Source organism: Phacochoerus africanus, chromosome X (genome assembly GCF_016906955.1).
Source record: "Phacochoerus africanus isolate WHEZ1 chromosome X, ROS_Pafr_v1, whole genome shotgun sequence".
Classification (NCBI taxonomy): Eukaryota; Metazoa; Chordata; class Mammalia; order Artiodactyla; family Suidae; genus Phacochoerus; species Phacochoerus africanus.
The window spans coordinates 43341429-43360471 of NC_062560.1; the positions used below are offsets into that span (position 1 = coordinate 43341429).

At 40.3% G+C, this 19043-nt stretch overlaps 1 protein-coding gene across 12 annotated transcripts in view; it reads left to right on the plus strand.

Annotated features, from left to right (window-relative positions):
* Positions 1 to 17948, plus strand: part of ZNF674 (zinc finger protein 674) — a 29956-nt gene extending 12008 nt beyond the window's left edge. For 10 of the 12 annotated variants that reach the window (XM_047765712.1, XM_047765713.1, XM_047765714.1 and 7 more), the window contains 2 exons: positions 15160 to 15303; positions 15468 to 17948. In XM_047765712.1, coding sequence (XP_047621668.1) covers positions 15160 to 15303; positions 15468 to 16648 — 1325 coding nt within the window. In that variant the 3' untranslated portion in view covers positions 16649 to 17948. Of the gene's footprint in view, positions 1 to 11960; positions 12056 to 15159; positions 15304 to 15467 lie in introns of all 12 variants that reach the window. The other 2 variants (XM_047765710.1, XM_047765709.1) reach the window with 1 other exon arrangement.
* The last annotated feature ends 1095 nt before the right edge of the window (positions 17949 to 19043 follow it).

Genomic DNA, 19043 nt, shown 5'->3' on the forward strand with positions numbered 1-19043 from the left:
CCTAAGGTATCTTGCTTCTTTCATTTCCCTTAACGCTTTTTAGGTTCATCCATGTCGTGACGTGTATCAGCAGTTTGTTCCATTTTGTAGCCAAAGGCTATGCCATTTGCTTATCCAGGGACCAGTGTGTGCACTTCTGAATTTTTCCCAAGTTTCCATTATGAAAGAAGTTGATATGAACAGTCCCGTTCAGGTCTTTGTATGAACATATGTTTTCATATTTCTTGGGTAAACCTCTCGAGTGGGATTGCTCGGTCATGTGGTAAGTGTATGTTTAACGTCACAAGACACCACCAACTGTTTTCCAGCATAGCCGCTCCATTTGGGTCGCCCACCAGCAGCATATGTGCGTTCCAGGTGCTTGGCTACCTTGCCAGCACTTGGCATTGTTAGTCTTGTTAGTCTGTCTTTCTGTTAGTGGTGTAAGAGTCTCTCACTGTAGTACTAATTTGCTTTTCTCCAGTAACTAATGTTCAGCATCTTTGCCCATGTTTATTTGCCATCTGTATATCGTAGGTGAACTGTTTCTTGTAATCTTTTGCCATTTTTGTTATTTTTAAATGGTGAGAGTTCTCTATGTATTCTGGATGCAAGCCCTCTTTCACTAGCTCTGTGTCTTCCAAGCGTTTACTTGTTTCCAAGCTGTGGCTGGTTTTTATTCTGACAACGTCTTTCAAAAAGAAAAGACAGTTTTAATTTTGATAAAGTCCAGTTTGTCACATTTTTCTTTTTATTTTATTTATGTATTTATTTATTTTTTTTTTGCCACACCCATGGCATGCAGAAGTTCCTGGGCCAGGGATTGAACCCATGCCACAACAGTGACCTGAGCCACTGTAGTGACAATGCCATATCCTTAACCTGCTGAGCCACAACAGAACTCCTATAGTTTTCTTTCCTATAGTCCATGCTTTTCGTGCCCTATATAACAATTCTGTAACCTAAGGTAACAACGATTTTCTCATGTTCTATTTCAGAGGATTTATAATGTTAGCTCTTATATTTAGGTCTATGGCCAATAATGAGATGAACATTTTTTTTTGTCTTTTTTTGCTATTTCTTGGGCCGCTCCCGCAGCTTATGGAGGTTCCCAGGCTAGGGGTTGAATCGGAGCTGTAGCCACTAGCCTACGCCAGAGCCACAGCAACGAGGGATCCGAGCCACATCTGCAACCTACACCACAGCTCACGGCAACGCCGGATCGTTAACCCACTGAGCAAGGCCAGGGACCGAACCCGCAACCTCATGGTTCCTAGTCGGATTCGTTAACCACTGCGCCACGACGGGAACTCCCGAGATGAACATTTTTAATGGTATGAAGTAAGGGTCATTGTTTTTCTTCTTTTGGGGGAGGGCATTTGTATAAATAATTGTTCCAGCAGCATTTTTGAAAAGACTGTCTCTTCGTTGATTTATCTAGGCACCCTTGTCAAAAACAGTTGAACACATCTGTGTTGGTTTACCTGCCAACACCACACTGTCTTTTTTTTTTTTTCTTTGTCTTTTTAGGGCCGCACCCACGGCATATGGAGGTTCCCAGGCTAGGGGTCGAATGAGAGCTGTAGCTGCCAGCCTACACCACAGCCACAGCAACGCAGGATCCTTAACCCACTGAGTGAGGCCAGGAATCGAACCTGCATCCTCATGGATGCTAGTCAGATTCGTTTCCACCGAGCCACAATAGGAACTCCTTTTTTTTTTTTCTCACACTGTCTTAATTACTGTAACCTGCATTGTGTTCACATCAAGTCCTATGACTCTTCCAACTTTGTCCTTTTCATAAGGTTTTGGCTATTCCAGATCCTTGATATTTTCATATAAATTTTAGAATTAGCTTGCCAATTTCTGCACAAAATCCCGCCGGGATTTTGTTTGGGATTGTACTGACTCGGTGGATCATTGAAATACTAACGCTATTGGAAGGAGTCTTCTGAGTCATATAGTGTATCTTTCAAGTTATTTAGGTCTATAAAAATTTATCTCAGTCATATTTGGTACTTTGGAAGGCATGGGGATTGCAACTGCACTTTAAATATTTCATTTTAAATATACCTATTTGCTTTTTGTCAACATCTCCTGTGTTTATTTTTCTTTAATGTGGTGGTTACTCTAGGGATTAAGATACACATACTTAACCTTTCACTTCTATAGTTACATTTGAAGACTTTAAGTCATAGGTAGAAGGTTTATAGCAATGTAGTTCCCATCCCTTCCCTCCTCGATGTTGTAGTTTTCTTTTCTTTTCTTTTTTTTTTTTTTTTTTTGCCATTTCTAGGGCCACTCCCACGGCATATGGAGATTCCCAGGCTAGGGGTCCAATCGGAGCTGTAGCCGCCAGCCTACGCCAGAGCCACAGCAACGCAGGATCCGAGCCACATCTGCAACCTACCCCACAGCTCCCGGCAATGCCAGATCCTCAACCCACTGAGCAAGGCCAGGGATCGAACCCGCAACCTCATGATTCCTAGTCAGATTCATTAACCACTGAGCCACGATGGGAACTCCTGATGTTGTAGTTTTCAAATGTATTATATCTACACACATTTTAAACCCCTTGGATAATGTTAAATTTTTGCTTTCAGCTGTCATACGTATCTTAAAGAATTCAAAAGGGGAAAAACAGTCTATGTATTTACCCAGATATTTCACCATTTCTGTTGCTCTTTATTTAATCCTAAAATTCCGTATTTCTTTCTGATATGATTTCCTTTCACTCTGAACGGCGAACTCCCTAAAGAAAACATCTTGAATGCAGTCAGGAAAGAGGGAAAAAAAAGCACACTGCCTGTGAGGAAACAATGACTGTGATGTTCTCATCAGAAATAATGGAGGCCCGAAGATAATGGAACATCTTACAAATACTGAAGGAAAAGAAATGGCAACCCAGAATTCTCAGCTGAAGCAAAAATATTCAAGAATGAAGATGAAGTTAAGAGATTCTCTAAGAGAAAGGATATAGGATCTTCTTCAGGGTGAAGGGAAATCATATCAAAGAGAAATGTGGGGAGTTCCCGTCGTGGCGCAGTGGTTAACGAATCCGACTAGGAACCATGAGGTTGTGGGTTTGATCCCTGGCCTTGCTCAGTGGGTTAATGATCCGGCTTTGCCGTGAGCTGTGGTGTAGGTTGTAGACAAGGCTCGGATCCCGCGTTGCTGTGGCTCTGGTGTAGGCCAGCGGCTGCAACTCCGATTCGACCCCTAGCCTGGGAACCTCCATACACCGAGGGAGCGGCCCTAGAAAAGGTAAAAAGACCAAAAAAAAAAAAAGAGGAATATGGAATTTTAGGATTAAAAAGAACAACAGAATTGATAAAATATCTGGGTAAATATATAGACTATTTTCCCCCTTTTGAATTCTTTAAGATATGTATGATAGCTGAAAGCAAAAAATTTAACATTGTCCGAGGGGTTTAAAATGTATGTAGGTATAATACATTTGAAAACTATATTGAGTATTTTTGCTTCAGCTGAGAATTCTGGGTTGCCATTTCTTTTCCTTCAGTATTTGTAAGATGTTCCATTATCTTCGGGCCTCCATTATTTCTGATGAGAACATCACAGTCCTTTGAATCATTGTTTCCTCATAGGCAGTGTGCTTTTTTCCTTTTTCCTGGCCGCATTCCAGATGTTTTCTTTAGGGAATTCTCTTGGGGCACAGTGAGTTAAGAATCTGGTATTGTCACTGCAGCAGCTTGGGTCGCTGCTGGGGCACAGGTTCAATCCCTGCCCTGGGAACTTCCATATGCCATGAGCATGGCCCAAAGGGGGAAAAAAAAAAGGGTGTTTTTCTTTAACTTAGATTTCCAGATATTTGGTTGTAATATTTCTGGGTGTTTCTTTGAGCTTATATTGTTTCTGCTGTGCTAAGCTTCTTGAATCTGTAAATTTATGTCTATTTTGGAGAAGCTTTCTGGCTAATATTTCTTCAGACCCTTTTTGCCCCCATAAAATTATGGTATTAATTTTTTTTAATGTAGAACATACAATATAATACCTGGCACAGAGGAGATGTTCAATAAATGCCTATTCCCTTCTTTCAACCCCAACCCTTTCTTAGCTAACAGCCAAAGGTGAGGGTTGTTGTAGGAATACTAGGTAAAAATGTATATTGGTAATCCCTAAACTAAGACTAGAGACTACAGAGAACTATAACTTTCAGTTTGCCCTAGATGTGTTCTAGTCTAATTTCTCATGCTAAATATATCCAGATTCTTTGTTTTAACCATATATATGTAATGTTGATATTCTTTCTTCTTTAAGCTCTTATATTGAATAGTGACCTTTTTAATATAATTTTATTCATTTATTTTTGTTGAAATATGGTTGATTTACAATGTTGTGTTAATTTCAGGTGTTCAGCACAGTGACTCAGATATATACATATATAGATAGATAGATAGATGGGTTCTTTTTCAGATTCTTTTCTATTATAGGTTATTACAATATATATTACAAGATAACGAGTATTGTTCCCTGTGCTATGCTGTAAGTCCTTCTTGTTTATCTGTCTTACATGCACTAGTGTGTAGCTTCAGACCCTTTTTTCTGCATGAGCCTCTTTAGACCTTTTTTTCTGCACTAGTCTCAGAAAGACGTCATATAATTTTCTTCTAAAAACTTCAAATTTTGCTTTTTAGTTTCTTAAAATCTGCCTGGAATTTATTTTTTATTTGATTTTTTTTTTTTTTTTTTTTTAGGGACCACCTGCGGCATATGGAGATTCCCAGGCTAGGGGTCAAATCAGAGCTGTAGCCACCAGCCTACGCCACAGCCACAGCAATGCCAGATCCGAGCCGCATCTGCGACTTACACCACAGCTCACGGCAACGCCAGATCCTTAACCCACTGAGTTTTATTTTTGCTTTTTAGGGCCCCACCTGCAGCATATGAAAGTTCCCAGGCTAGGCATTGAATCAGAACTGCATCTGCCAGCCTACACCACAGCCGCAGCAACTCAGGATCCGAGCCACGTCTGCAACCTACACCACAGCTCACGGCAATGCTGGATCCTTAACCAGCTGAGCAAAGCCAGGGATTGAACCCGCATCCTCATGGATAACTAGTTGGGTTCATTACTGCTGAGCCACATGGGAATTCCTGGAAAACTTATTTTTATATAATTCAATGAGGAAGGGAACTTTTAGTTCACCTTTTTTCCCCATGGGGTATCCATTCACACCATGCCACATACTGAACCCTTCCCACAGTGGGGTGTGATACCACTTCAGCCCGAGATCAAGTTCCAAATCCATGTGTGTCTGTGCCTAATCTCTCTGTTTTGTTCTATTAGTCTGTTCATCCCTTGGCCATTTTTCTGGTTTTTTTTTTTTGGGTCTTTTTGCTATTTCTTGGGCCTCTCCCGCGGCATATGGAGGTTCCCAGGCTAGGGGTCTAATCGGAGCTGTGGCCGCCAGCCTACACCAGAGCCACAGCAACGCGGGATCCCAGCCGCATCTGCAACCTACACCACAGCTCACGGCAACGCCGGATCGTTAACCCACTGAGCAAGGGCAGGGACGGAACCCGCAACCTCATGGTTCCTAGTCGGATTCGTTAACCACTGCGCCACGGTGGGAACTCCCCATTTTTCTGTTTTTTAACTCTACTCTAATGAGTTAAAATATGTAAAGCACTTAAAGGTGCCTGACACTGGGTGAAAGCTGTATAAATGTCAACTCTTACACCATTCTTACTGTTACTGATCTTGTTAATAGTCAGTAGGATGATTCTCCCTCTCTCTTTGGACTCTTAGGTCTTCAAATAGAAATGTTAGGATTAGTTTGTCAATTTCCGTGGAAAACCATTTGGAATTTCCGTTGCAACTGCACTGTGTTTGGAGATGAGTTGAAAGGAGGTTAAGGATTGATACCTTTTTTTCTTCTTTGCTTTTTAGGGCCGCACTCACGGCACATGGAGGTTCCCAGGCTAGGGGTCTAATCAGAGCATTCGCTGCTGGCCTATGCCACAGCCACAGCAATGCCAGATCCGAGCCACATCTGTGACCCACACCACAGCTCATGGCAATGCCGGATCCTTAATCCACTGAGCAAGGCCAGGAATGGAACCCGCGACCTCATGGCTCCTAGTCAGATTTGTTTCCGCTGCGCCACAGTGGGAACTGTGGGATTGACATCTTTATTGAATTCTACCATCAGTGAACTTAGCTTGTCTTTTCTGCCATTTAATAGTGTTTTAAGCTTGTCTTTAGGAAGTGCTTGCACATCTTTTGTTAAATTTATTCCTAAATACCTCTTAGCTATTATAGCAATTGGGATTGGGATCTTTTTTTCGATTAGGTTTCCTAATTGGTTTTACTAATATATGACAATGCAGTGGTATTTGCATATTCAATTTGTGTACAGAAACCTTTTTGAATTCCTTTATTAATACTAATAGTCTTGAAGAATTCCCTTGTGGCACAGTGGGTTAAGGATCCAGCTGCTGGCACTGCAGCAGCTCAAGTCACTGCTATGGTGCAAGTTTGATCCTTGGCCTTGCTCTCAGTGGGTCACAGGTGCAGCCAAAAGAAAAATCACTAGTAGTTTTTAGATTCTCTTGGGTCTTCTATGAGAATAGTTATCTTCACAAAAACAATTTTGTCTTTTCCTTTCCAATTACATTTTATGTCCTTTTCTCCTCCCATTCTGTTAGTCAGGGCCTGTAGTACAGTGTTTAATAGCTGCACTGATAGTGAATTCCTCGTTTGTTTCTGATTTTAATGGAAATGATGATGAGGACAGTGATGGGCAATGTGTGAGTGCTTGCTGGGTGCTGCAAATGCAGTGTTCTGTGTGCAGTGTACCCATTACAGAGTTTAATCCTCTGAATGGCCCTGTAAAGCAGACTGGTTGTTAACCATTTTATAGATGAGAAACTGAGGCACAGAAGAGGGAATGTAACTTCTAAAACTTTCACCACTAAGTATATTTGCTGTGGTTTTTTGAAAGATACCTTTCATCAAAAGTTCCTTTTATATCCCTAGTTTACTAGGACTTTTAAAAAAAAAATCCTGAATGTTTGTCATATTTTCTCTAATGCTTATTTTCTGTATCTGTTCTCCTTTAATCTATCAAATGTGGTGGATTATATTAATCGATTTTGGGGGGGGGCATGTCCGTGGCATGCAAAAATTCCTAGCCCAGGGATTTTTTTTTTTTTTTGTCTTTTTAGGGCTGCACCTGCAGCATATGTAGTTTCCCAGGCTAGGAGTCAAATTAGAGCTGTAGCCACTGGCCTGTACTACAGCCACAGCAATGCCAGTTCCGAGCCGTGTCTGTGACCTACACCACAGCTCATGGCAATGCCAGGTCCTTAACCCACTGAGCAAGACCAGGGATCGAACTTGTATCCTCATGGATACTACTCAGATTTGTTTCCTGAGCCGCGACAGGAACTCCTGGCCCAGGGATTGAACCTGAGCCATAGGGGTGACAATGCCAAGTCTTTAACCACTAGGCCACTATTAACAGATTTTCTGATGTTGATCTATTCTTGCATTCCTACACTGAACTTTACTTAGTTGTAAAGCATTTTTTTTTAAATTTAATTCAGGGGAGTTCCCTTCATGGCTCAGCAGTTAATGAACCCAACTAGGATCCATGAAGATGCTGGTTTGATCCCTGGCTTCGCTCAGTGAGTTAAGGATCCGGCGTTGCTGTGAGCTGTGGTGTAGGTCGCAGATGCGACTCGGATCCCACGTTGCTGTGGCTGTAGCATAGGCTGGCAGCTGAAGCTCCAATTTGACCCCTAGCCTGGGAACCTCCATATGTGTGTGTGGCCCTAAAAAAATAAAAAATAAAATTTAATTCAGTTTACTCATTTTTTTTTTTCTTTTTTGGCTGCCCTGCAGTATATGGAGTTTCTGGGCCAGGGATCAGATCCGAGCCACAGTTCTGATGCCACAGCTGCAGCAACACCAGATCCCCAACCCACTGTGCCAGGCCGGGGATCGAACCTATGTCCCAGGGCTCCAGAGGTGACCCTGACCCCATTATGCCACAGCGGGAACTCGTCATATTTAACTTAGGAGTTTTCCATTAATGTTCTGAAATGAGACAGAGCTTAGATTTTCCTTTCTTGTGCTGTCCTCTTATTCTGGTATCCATGGTTATACTAGCTGCATAAAAAACTGGATACTTTCCTTTTTTTTGTTTTGTTTTGTTTCTAAAGCTGTATTGACCAAAGTGTAGCTATTCCTTGAGAGTTTAATAAGCAAATCATCTACAGCAACATCTGGATAGGAGGCCCTTTTTTTAGGGCAAGACTTTTGCTTGCAGAGTGAATTTTATTTTTTTAAAAAAGGTTATTGATTTATTCATGTTTTCCATGTCTTCTGTCAATTCCGGTCTTTTTATAGACAATTATGTTTTATCTGAGATTTCACATTTACTGGCCCAAGGCAGTATTCTCTTTTGATTAAAGAATGTTTTATTTTTATCACATTAAATCACGTCTGAGGTTTAAAGAATAAAATAAATATGGTAAAACTATAACAAATGTCAAGGGCATGATACTTGGTTTTAGCCAAAAGTCTGAGAAGCATTCAAAGCATGACAGATAGAAAATTCAGGATAGTGATTATCTGAGAAGAAAGAGAATGAAATGGGCACATGAAGAACTTCAAAAGGAAAAAAAATCTGTGTTTTTAAATAAGTGGTGAATACACAAAAATTTTTTAGTATCTATTCTTTATAATTTACATACATCTTAGAAAAATTAAATTCTCTGCTGTGAAAGATAAAGATTTAGCTCACTTCATTGTTTCTGCCACTCACTCATACACATACCCCCCCACACAAAGACTTCTTTTTTGCATATCAATTTTTTTCTTTTTTATTGAAGTACAGTTGATTTACAGTGTTGTATTAGTTTCTGGAGTACAACATAGTGATTTGATTTGCTATTTTTATAGATTACACTCCATTTAAAGTTATTATCATTTTTGACTATATTCCCTGTGTGTACATTACATCCTTGTATCTTATTTATATTATACCTAGTAGTTTTTAATCTCTTACTCTCCTTCTCCTATCTTGCCCCCTCTTCCCTCTCCCAAATGGTAACCATTAAATTGTTCTCAGTATCTGTGAGTCTGTTTCTGTTTTGTTATATTCATTTGTCGTATTTTTTAGATTCTACATATGAGTGGAAACATACAGGAGTTCCCTGGTGGCCTAACAGTTAAGGATTTGGTATTGTCACTGCTGTAGCTCAGGTTCAATCCCTGGCCCAGGAATTTCTGCATGCCATGGGCATAGCCCCCCCCAAAAAATGCAGTATTTGTCATTCTCTGACTTAATTTCACTAAGCATAATATCTTCCAGGTCCATCCGTATTCTTACGGATGGCAAATTTTCATTCTTTTTTATGGTTGAGTAATGTTCCATTGCATGTATATATGTATGTGTATTTACATATTATTTACACATATGTATATAGATATCTCACATCTTTGTCCATTCATCTTTTGATAGACATGTAGATTACTTCCATATCTTGGATATTGTAAATAATGCTGCTGTGAGCATTGGGCTGCATATTGGGAACATTGGTGTTTTCATTTCTTCAGCATGGAATTACTGGATCATATGGTAGTTTCTACTTTCAGCTTTTTGAAGGAGCCTCCATACTGTTTTCCACAGTGGCTGCACCAATTTATATTCCTACCAACAGTGTGCAAAGATCCCCTTTTCTCCACATCCATGCCAACACTTGTTTGTATTCTTTTCGATGGTAGCCATTCTGACAGGTGTGAGGTGCTATGTTATTGGGGTTTTGATGTGCATTCCCCCAATGGTTAGTGATGTTGCGTATCTCTTCGTGTGCCTGTTGGCCATCTGTGTATCTTCTTTGGAATACAAAGACTTCTTGTTCTCCCATGTTCCCAGGGTGATTATACCATACATTTGGTTTCCATCAGTAGTACTGTTTATAGTGTAATGACTGCATAAATACTACAGACAGCTTAGCTATGTAGTGATATATGATTAATTTACATTTTCTGCATAACTTTTAGGATTATCTTGTTTCAGTTTGCTTCTTTCTCTATGTCCTTATCACCAGCTCACCTTGAACACCCTGACCAGGGGTCTGGAGTGACTCTGAATGCTTCCAGATCTATCAAGTGTTTTATCAGTGTCATAGCCCTGAGTTTGTTGGGAGCCCTCCAGCCACTCCCTTCTGGCTGGATTATCCTCATTCCTGTTTGTCCAGCCACCATCCTGACATCTCTCTTCACCATCCTGCTGGGGAGTCCCTCAACTTTCTGCATTGTTGGATTCCCCACTGGCTCTACGCCATGTCTTCTTCCCCATTTCACCGGAACACATTCTTCCAGTACTTTCCTAAGAAAGAACGCAGGTCCGCAGGAAGTAAATTTTTTGAGATTTTTGAATATCTGAAAGCATTTGTTATATCCTCATCCTAGATGGAGATTTGAGCATAGGGTAGAGTTCTTGGATGGATATTCTTTCCCTTAGACTTTTGAAAGCATTGCCCCATTGTCTTCTGATTTTAATTTTCCTTTTGAGCACTCTGAAGCTCTTCTGATTATTGATACTTGGTATCATTTTTTTTCTATCTGTAAACTTACAATATTTTTTCCCTTTATTTCATGCTTTCTGACATTTCTCTCATGCCTTAATAGAGGGTTCATGTTCACCAATATTGCTGGGAGACAAATCCCTGCAGGGGTAGTTGCCCCTTTCTCACGCAAAGCCGGGATGCTGCAGGGCTAGACAGCTGCAGGTAAGTGGCAAGCAAAGCTTTTAGAGAGCCCTTTGCACTTTGTCTGTGGGAGATTCCATATTGACACACTAACCCACTAAAAATAGGCACATCGGGGAATTAAATCCCTTGAGGCATGGCAGGTTAAGCATCCAGCATTGTCACTGCAGTGTCTCAAGTTGCAGGTGCAGACACACACACAAACACACACACTCTCACACACACTCTAGAGGCACATCAACCTCTAATGGTCAGATGGTCAGGCATCTAGATACCCAAAAGAAAATCAAGTGTTCAGTGCCCCGGGCAAAAATCGTTTTATCAACCTAGGCAGCATTCCAAAGTCTGCATTCTCAAACTTCAGCCAGAGCCAGGCTCGCCGTCTTAACGTTTCTGCTGCTCTTCATTTCTTCTTGTGGATTGGAATTACCCTATACTGTCCCTTCTTTCTTGGAGCTGAGCTCCCAGGTAGGTCAAGTAGTGATGGAGGTTTGGGTGGAGCCCCCTTGGGTTGCTGTGAGGACGCCAGTTTTCACTGCTCCTGGACCACAGAGTAGGGGAACCAGGGGTTTGGGGCGGAGGTGGGGGAGGGGTGAGCAGTACCAAGTGAAACACCACAGACTGGGCTATTCTTAGGTTCACTGGTTCTTCGTAAATAAATGCTTTTTATTCTGTTGTATGCCTCTGGCTAATTTCCAAAGTCCTGAGATGATAGATTTTGATAATTTTGCCAGTATTTTCATTGCCTTTATGGGGAAGAGGATTTAACCCTTCTGGAAGGTCCTCTCCAGAAGCCATGGAGAGCCCTGCCTTAAGGCATTTCTTTTTAAACTGCAGAAAAGTATAGAAAATTATAGTCATTACAGATACCCTTATAATTACCCCCCAGAATTAGCAAATGCTAAGATTTTTGTCATTTGGTGGTAGGGTATTGTTTGTCCCCCCCATGATTTTTTTTGTTTGTTTGTTTGTTTGTTTGTTTTAGGGCCACACCCACAGCATATGGAGGTTGCCAGGCTAGGGGTCTAATTGGAGCTTTAGCCGCCAGCCTACACCAGAGCCACAGCAACACGGGATCCGAGCCTCGTCTGCGACCTACACCACAGCTCACGGCAACCGAGGATCCCCAACCCACTGAGGAAGTGCAGGGATTGAACCCGCAACCTCATGGTTCCTAGTCGGATTCATTAACCACTGAGCCACGATGGGAACTCTGGGTGTTTTCTTTTTTTCAGTAAAAGAAGTAGAGGTTTGCAAATAAAGGTGAAGCCTCCCTCTTCCTCTCCTGAGTCCTTCATTCCTTCTCCAGAAAAACAATATTATGAATTTGGCAAGTATCCTTCTAACCCATGTTTTTGTATTTTTACTTCATAAATTTGCATCTGTAATCAATATAGCATTCTTTTTGTAAATTTACTAGATAGTACTTAGAACCTTAGGAGTCTTTCTATAACTTTCTGTATTCAGTGTTACTTTTTTTTTTTTTTGGAGTTCTGGGGCCAGGGATCAAACCCAAGCCATAGCAGTGACAACACCAGATCCTTAACCTGCTGAGCCATCAGGAAACTCCTTCAGTGTTTTACCCTTTGAGTTTACCTATGCTAATGTGTTAGATTTAGTTCATCCATTTTAACTCCTATATAGCATGCCAACTCTGAGGATTGCAGTCCATTATCCCATGCCTCTATTGGTGGGCCTTTGGTTGTTTTTAATATCTTGTTGCCATTCTTGTACATGTACATATTTGCAGAATTTCTCTGCTATAACTTATAAGTGGAATACATCGTAGAGTATATATATATATATTTTTAGTGTATACATTTTTAACATGTCTAGATATATAACCTTTTTCTCTGATAAATAGAATATTTGTATATTTAAGAGTTTTGCCTTGTGTATTTAAGTTTTGCATCTATGTAAGTGACATCGCTGTATAATCTCATGTTCTGTCATTTGCTTTTGGCATCCAGGTCATTCCGTTTTGTGTAACATAAGCATTGTTTGACCAGTTTACCTTTGGTTATTAAGTGCCACGTATATCTCTTGTCACGATTTTTTTTTCAACATTTCTCTCTCATTTTGCTCCAGCTGTCTTTTGAAAACACACATAGCTGGTTTTTAAAAGTACAGTTTAATATGGTTGGGCTATAATTAGTAGGGTTAATATTTATTGTGCTATTACTATATTTGCATTTCTTCTTTTATTGTATTTTCTATATATCCTGCTTTTCCTTTACCTCTTTTGCCCTGCCGTTGCTGGACGTTTTGGTTGTTTTTTTTTTTTAACTCTCCCACTTGCCTTTCTGCCTTTCACAGTCCTTTTCCTCCTAAATAATTCAAGTACCAAGCATTATTCTCAGAAGGCTCTGTGTACGGCACATTCTTTCTTTTCTTGTCCAAAAAACATCTTTATTTTGTCATCTTTCATTGCAGTAATTTATCTGGGGATAGAGTTTTAAGGTGACAGCTTCTCTCATGATTATGAAAATATCCTTTAATCCTTTTTGCTGATGAAATCTAGCGTTGATCTAATTGTATCTCTTTTTTGTTGAAGTACAGTTGATTTACAGTGCTGCATTCATTTCTGCTGTACAGCAAAGTGATTCAGTTATCGTTGATCGAATTTTTCTTTATAGGTGATTTTTGAAATTTCTCCATAGTAGCTTGCAATGCATGCTTTCTAACTTTAAAGTCTTACAGTTATACAGAACTGTGTGTAGGTGCAGATATGCTTTTATTTACCACACTCTGGACTCGGGACATTCAGGGGCAGCATACATGCCTTTCTCCCATGCCGGAAAACAGTGATTGTCTCTTCAAATGTTACCTAAACTGGGGGTTCCCCAAGACCACTGCCACATTCAGAGATTCTCAGAATGACTTCCAGGACTCGGCATATAGTTGTGTATACAGCTAAGACTTATTACAGCAATGTGGTAAGGATATATACCTAGAGCATAAGGGGAAAAGACGCTAGCAGCATCTGGAGGACTCCATGTACAGGGTTCCTTTTGCTCTGTCCCTCCCCTCTAGGGTCACTCAGGGCACACTTGTCACAGCAGTGAAAATGCAACATCACGTGTGTGATGTTTATGCCTAGGGAAGCCCATTAGAGACTCAGCATCTTCATATGCATAGATTCTTCCTGGAACATACCAAAACTCCAGACCCTGAGAAGGAAAGAAAATATTCTTTCTATATGTTGTTTGTACAAGCGGCCTTATCAGTTAGGGAATGGTGAGGACATTCCTGAACTCCAAATTCCCACATGGCAGCCAAGGGCCAACCTTGCAAGCAGGCCTTTCTAAGTAGAGCAATCTCAGGATTGCTCGGTTAACCCATTTCTTGTCATGTTGCCACTCTCCCTTTTTCTCTAGTCTTCCATTTGGATTTTCTATCAAGCCTATTTTGGACATTATCATCTCTCTATTTCTCTTACCATATTTCCATTGTTAGCTCTTCATGCTACATTCTGGGTGATTTAAGATCTGTCATCTAGTCTGTTAAATCTGTCTTTATCTGTGACCTAGTTCAACTTCTATCTACTGCTCAGCCTCTTTAGAGTTTTTAAAATGATGCCCATATATAAATTTCCTGGTTTTTTCCCCCCCATAGTCTAGTTCTTACCCTATTTCTTTGAATAGCTGAACTATATTTGTTTTGAAGTCCACATGGTTCTCCCAGCTACAGTTCTAGGAATGGAAGTATCTTTAAATGTAACTGCTGATTCTCTCCCATGATGGTTCATTTCCTTGTGAGGTTGTTTGTTTTTTACTGTGAACTCTATGATAATTGGCATCTCCTAGACATCCTGTGAGCCCTAAGCTATAAAAACATAAGAATATATATATTACTGTTAGAAACCTACTAATAACAGGATCAATTTTTAGTTTAATTTCTCAGCTTGGGGGCTCTGTATTACACTTAAAATCATGTGCATTGAGTTATAGAACCAGGCATTTGATTTCTTACATATAACATCCTTCTTTCCAATTTCCTTGACCAATGGGGAGTCTTTCCGGTTTCTACTTAACAAGAGTGGATGCCCTCTTCTGGTTCTTACAAGTTACATTCCAATTTCCTAAATATTTGTATCCTCTGGTCTGGATTCCCCTGCAAATACTCAAGCTTTACTTTCTGTTCACCCCATCACTTTAAATTCCCATTTCACTTTTGACACCTAATAAATTTCTTTTCTTGGTCTTGAGCTTGTGAATGGGTATAAAGTTATTTTTGTGAAACATGGGCCAGCATTTCTCTGTATTTATAGCCAGGGGAGGTAGAGGTGGTGATGAAATATAAGGTGGGTTCATCCACATCAGTTCAGGTCCATTAATAGGAGCTCACAGCAGGGCATGTATGAATTAATTTTATCCCATAACAATATAGTAGAAATACTTACAAATTTGATGATTTGTTGCATTTCCCCCCTAGAATTCTGGCAAGCTGATGACCAGATAGATAACTACAAAGAACGCCAAGACAAACCTCTGTGGCAGACTGCATCCAAAGGCAATGAAACACTGAAGGATGGAAATGGCCAAGAATTCAGAACGTGCAGAAAAATCACTTATCCAGGTACGGACTTTGCTTCTATAAGACAAAGACACCCTAAATATTATTCATGGGGAAAATGTTCCAAACATGATTTAAACTTAGTCAAAACAGAAGCTATGTAAGAAGGAAAGGTGATGAATATAAGGCATATTGGCAATTATGCTTCCTTTCTTATCCTGATAAAGCTCAACCTGGAGAGAAAATCTTTGAGCCTAATCAACACGGAAAAGCCCTCTACCATAAGCAAGCCCTTAATAAAAGTCCACAAACTCAAACTGGTGAGAAACTCTATAAGTGTTCTGAATGTGGAAAAGTGTTTATCCAGAAAGCAAACCTTGTTGTACACCAGAGAACTCACACCGGAGAGAAACCTTATGAATGCTGTGAATGCACAAAAACCTTTAGCCAGAAATCAACCCTCATTGCACACCAGAGAACTCATACAGGGGAGAAGCCCTATGAATGTAACGAATGTGGGAAAACATTTATCCAGAAGTCAACTCTGACTAAACATCAGCGAACTCATACAGGAGAGAAACCGTTTGCATGTGGTGAATGTGCAAAAGCTTTTAAGAGTTCATATCACCTTATTAGACATGAAAAAACACACATTAGGCAAGCATTTTATGAAGGTATCAAATGTGCTAAGTCCAGCCTTATACATCAAAGGACTCATATGGGTGAGAAACCTGAGTGCAATAAACATGGGAAAGCTTTTGATGAGACACCTACCCCCACTAAACATCAGAGAACTCATGCAAGAGAGAAACCTTATGAGTGCAATACATGTGGAAGAGACTTCAGGAGAAAGTCACACCTTTCTGTTCACCAGAGAATTCATACAGGAGAGAAACCCTATGAATGCAGCATATGTGGAAAGACTTTCAGTGGAAAATCACATCTCTATGTCCACCATAGAACTCATACAGGAGAGAAACCTTATGAATGCAGACGATGTGGAAAAGCATTTGGCGAGAAGTCAACCCTTACTGTACATCAGAGAACGCATACAGGAGAAAAACCCTATCAGTGCAATGAATGTGGGAAAGCCTTCAGTGAAAAGTCACCACTGATTAAACATCAGAGAATTCATACAGGAGAGAGACCCTATGAATGCAGTGACTGTAGGAAAGCATTCAGTAGGAAGTCAACTCTCATCAAGCACCAGCGAATTCATACAGGAGAAAAACCCTACGAATGTAGTGAATGTGGGAAGGCCTTCAGTGTGAAATCAGCTCTCATTGTACATCACAGAACTCATACAGGAGAGAAACCTTATGAATGCAGAGAATGTGGCAAAGCCTTCAGTGGAAAGTCAACTCTAATTAAACATCAAAAAAGTCACCCAGGAGATAAAACCTATTAATATACTTCAGAGTGAGATAATTTACTAATTATACCTCATTATATATATCAATTCATCCTGGGTAGTAACCTTATAAATATTAAGAATGTCAAAAACTCTTCACAAACTATCTAATGTTCATTTAACTTAAACAGCCCAAAAGCATAATTCCAGAAGCATATAATAAATGCGATCAATTTTTCACCCAGAATCCGTACACACGAGTGGAGAACTGTACCTCAGAGAATTCAAAAGTGGCAAAATTATGAATATATTGATGTGGGAAAGACTTTAGAAAGAATTTAAATGTCATTGCCTGTTATTTACGCTGCGGGAACAACTTAAGAACTTAATGAGTTGAGAAAACTGTTAGAAATTATGAGAGAAATATATTCCATATTCTATACCATGCATTTTGCGGGAACGGTACAGAGGTTTCAGACAAGCACTCAGTCATAACATTAAGCTATGTTCATTGTGGAGTACAGTATGACATTTCTGAAAGAACAATAAAAAGCATAAGATTTTTCATTCTAATGAGGGCAAAATCCCAGTTTATTTCTTAAACGGAAAAACTGTTCCCTTAGGTGGTGTGAGGGAGGCTGAATCGTCATGATTCCTGAAACAGAGGAGCTCAAACAGGAGATCTTACAGTTACTCATCAACACCTTTAGGGCAGAAATGCAAACCCTTTACAGAAAAGGCATATGGTAGCTTTGACACACCTCACTTAGGAATGTGGCTTCCAAGTTAATCTTTAAGAATAATCATTTTCTGCCACATTTTGTGAGTTAATGAGATTTTTAATTTTCAGATTGTCTCCCTTCATGAAATATTATTTAAACGAAAATGAAATTGAATATCGAATAGTCAATTGAGTAAAAACTGACATATCAGTAAGGTAGAATAGTATGCACCAACTAAAAATTACCTTTTCTTATGTTTTAGGATTTGGGGAAATGTTCATGGTAATTGACTACGTGAAAAAACATTATAAAAAATGTACCACATGATTTACATTGTAAAAAAAAAATACATCAAGGTTGGATATGCACCATTATATCAGTGATTCTGGGTGGCAGAGAGATAGCAGTTTTATGCTGAGTGAAATTATATTCACATACAAATGTATACATATATATTTATTTTCTATTTGTATCTTTTAGGTGTTTGTGTATAGGTAGATACATAGAACAAAAAGCTAGGAAGGAAATACACCAAATTATTAAACAGATTATCCAGATCATCACTCGGGTGGTAGGACTATTGATTTTTTTGTATGTAGTCTCTAGAAACTACCAATAAAATTAATTGGTTTGTTTTTTTGTTTTTTTGTTTTTTGCTTTTTTAGGGCTGCACCGCGAGGCATATGGAGGGTCCTAGGCTAGGGGTCAAATTGGAGCTACAGCTGCCAGCCTACGCCACAGCCACAGTAATGCTGGATCCAAGCTACATCTGTGACCTACACCACAGCTCACAGCAACACTGGATCCTTAACCCACTGATCCGGGCCAGGGATTGAACCCGCAACCTCATGGTGCCTAGTCAGATTCCTTTCCGCTGCGCCACGACGGGAACTCCAATTGTTTAAATTTGTGCATATTTGATTTTGTCTTCCCATCCATTTTCCCATTTAGCTTTGTCTTTAATATATTAGACGTCGTTCTCTTAAAATGACCCCATTTTTACATACGTATACATATTGCCTATTTCTTTGCTTTTTTTTTGTCTTTTTGCTATTTCTTTGGGCCGCTTCCGCGGCATGTGGAGGTTCCCAGGCTAGGGGTCTAATCGGAGCTGTAGCCACCGGCCTACGCCAGAGCCACAGCAACACGGGACCCGAACCGCGTCTGCAGCCTACACCACAGCTCACGGCAACGCCAGATCGTTAACCCACTGAGCAAGGCCAGGGACGGAACCCGCAACCTCATGGTTTCTAGTCGGATTCGTTAACCACTGCGCCACGACGGGAACTCCCGCCTATTCCTTTTCCATGTGATCGTCTGAGTGTATGGTTTTGAGTATCTATTTTGCATCTTTTTTTTTTTTATAAGGGCCACACCCGTGGCATATGGAGGTTCCCAGGCTAGGGGTCGAGTGGGAGCTGTAGTCACCACCCTACGCCAGAGCCACAGCCACAGGGGATCCGAGCCGCGTCTACGACCTACACCACAGCTCACAGCAACGCCAGATCCTTAACCCTTAACCCACTGAGCGAGGCCAGGGATGGAACCCAAAATCTCATGGTTCCTAGTTGGATTTGTTTCTGCTGCTCCACGACGGGAACTCCCTTATATTTTGCATCTTAAGAATGGGTATCCGGTGATTTTAATATCTCTGTGTTTTATAAAAGTAAATGTCTCCATAGTTCTTTACTCTGTAACCAAATCCTATGACATAGATTATCAGCTAAGTT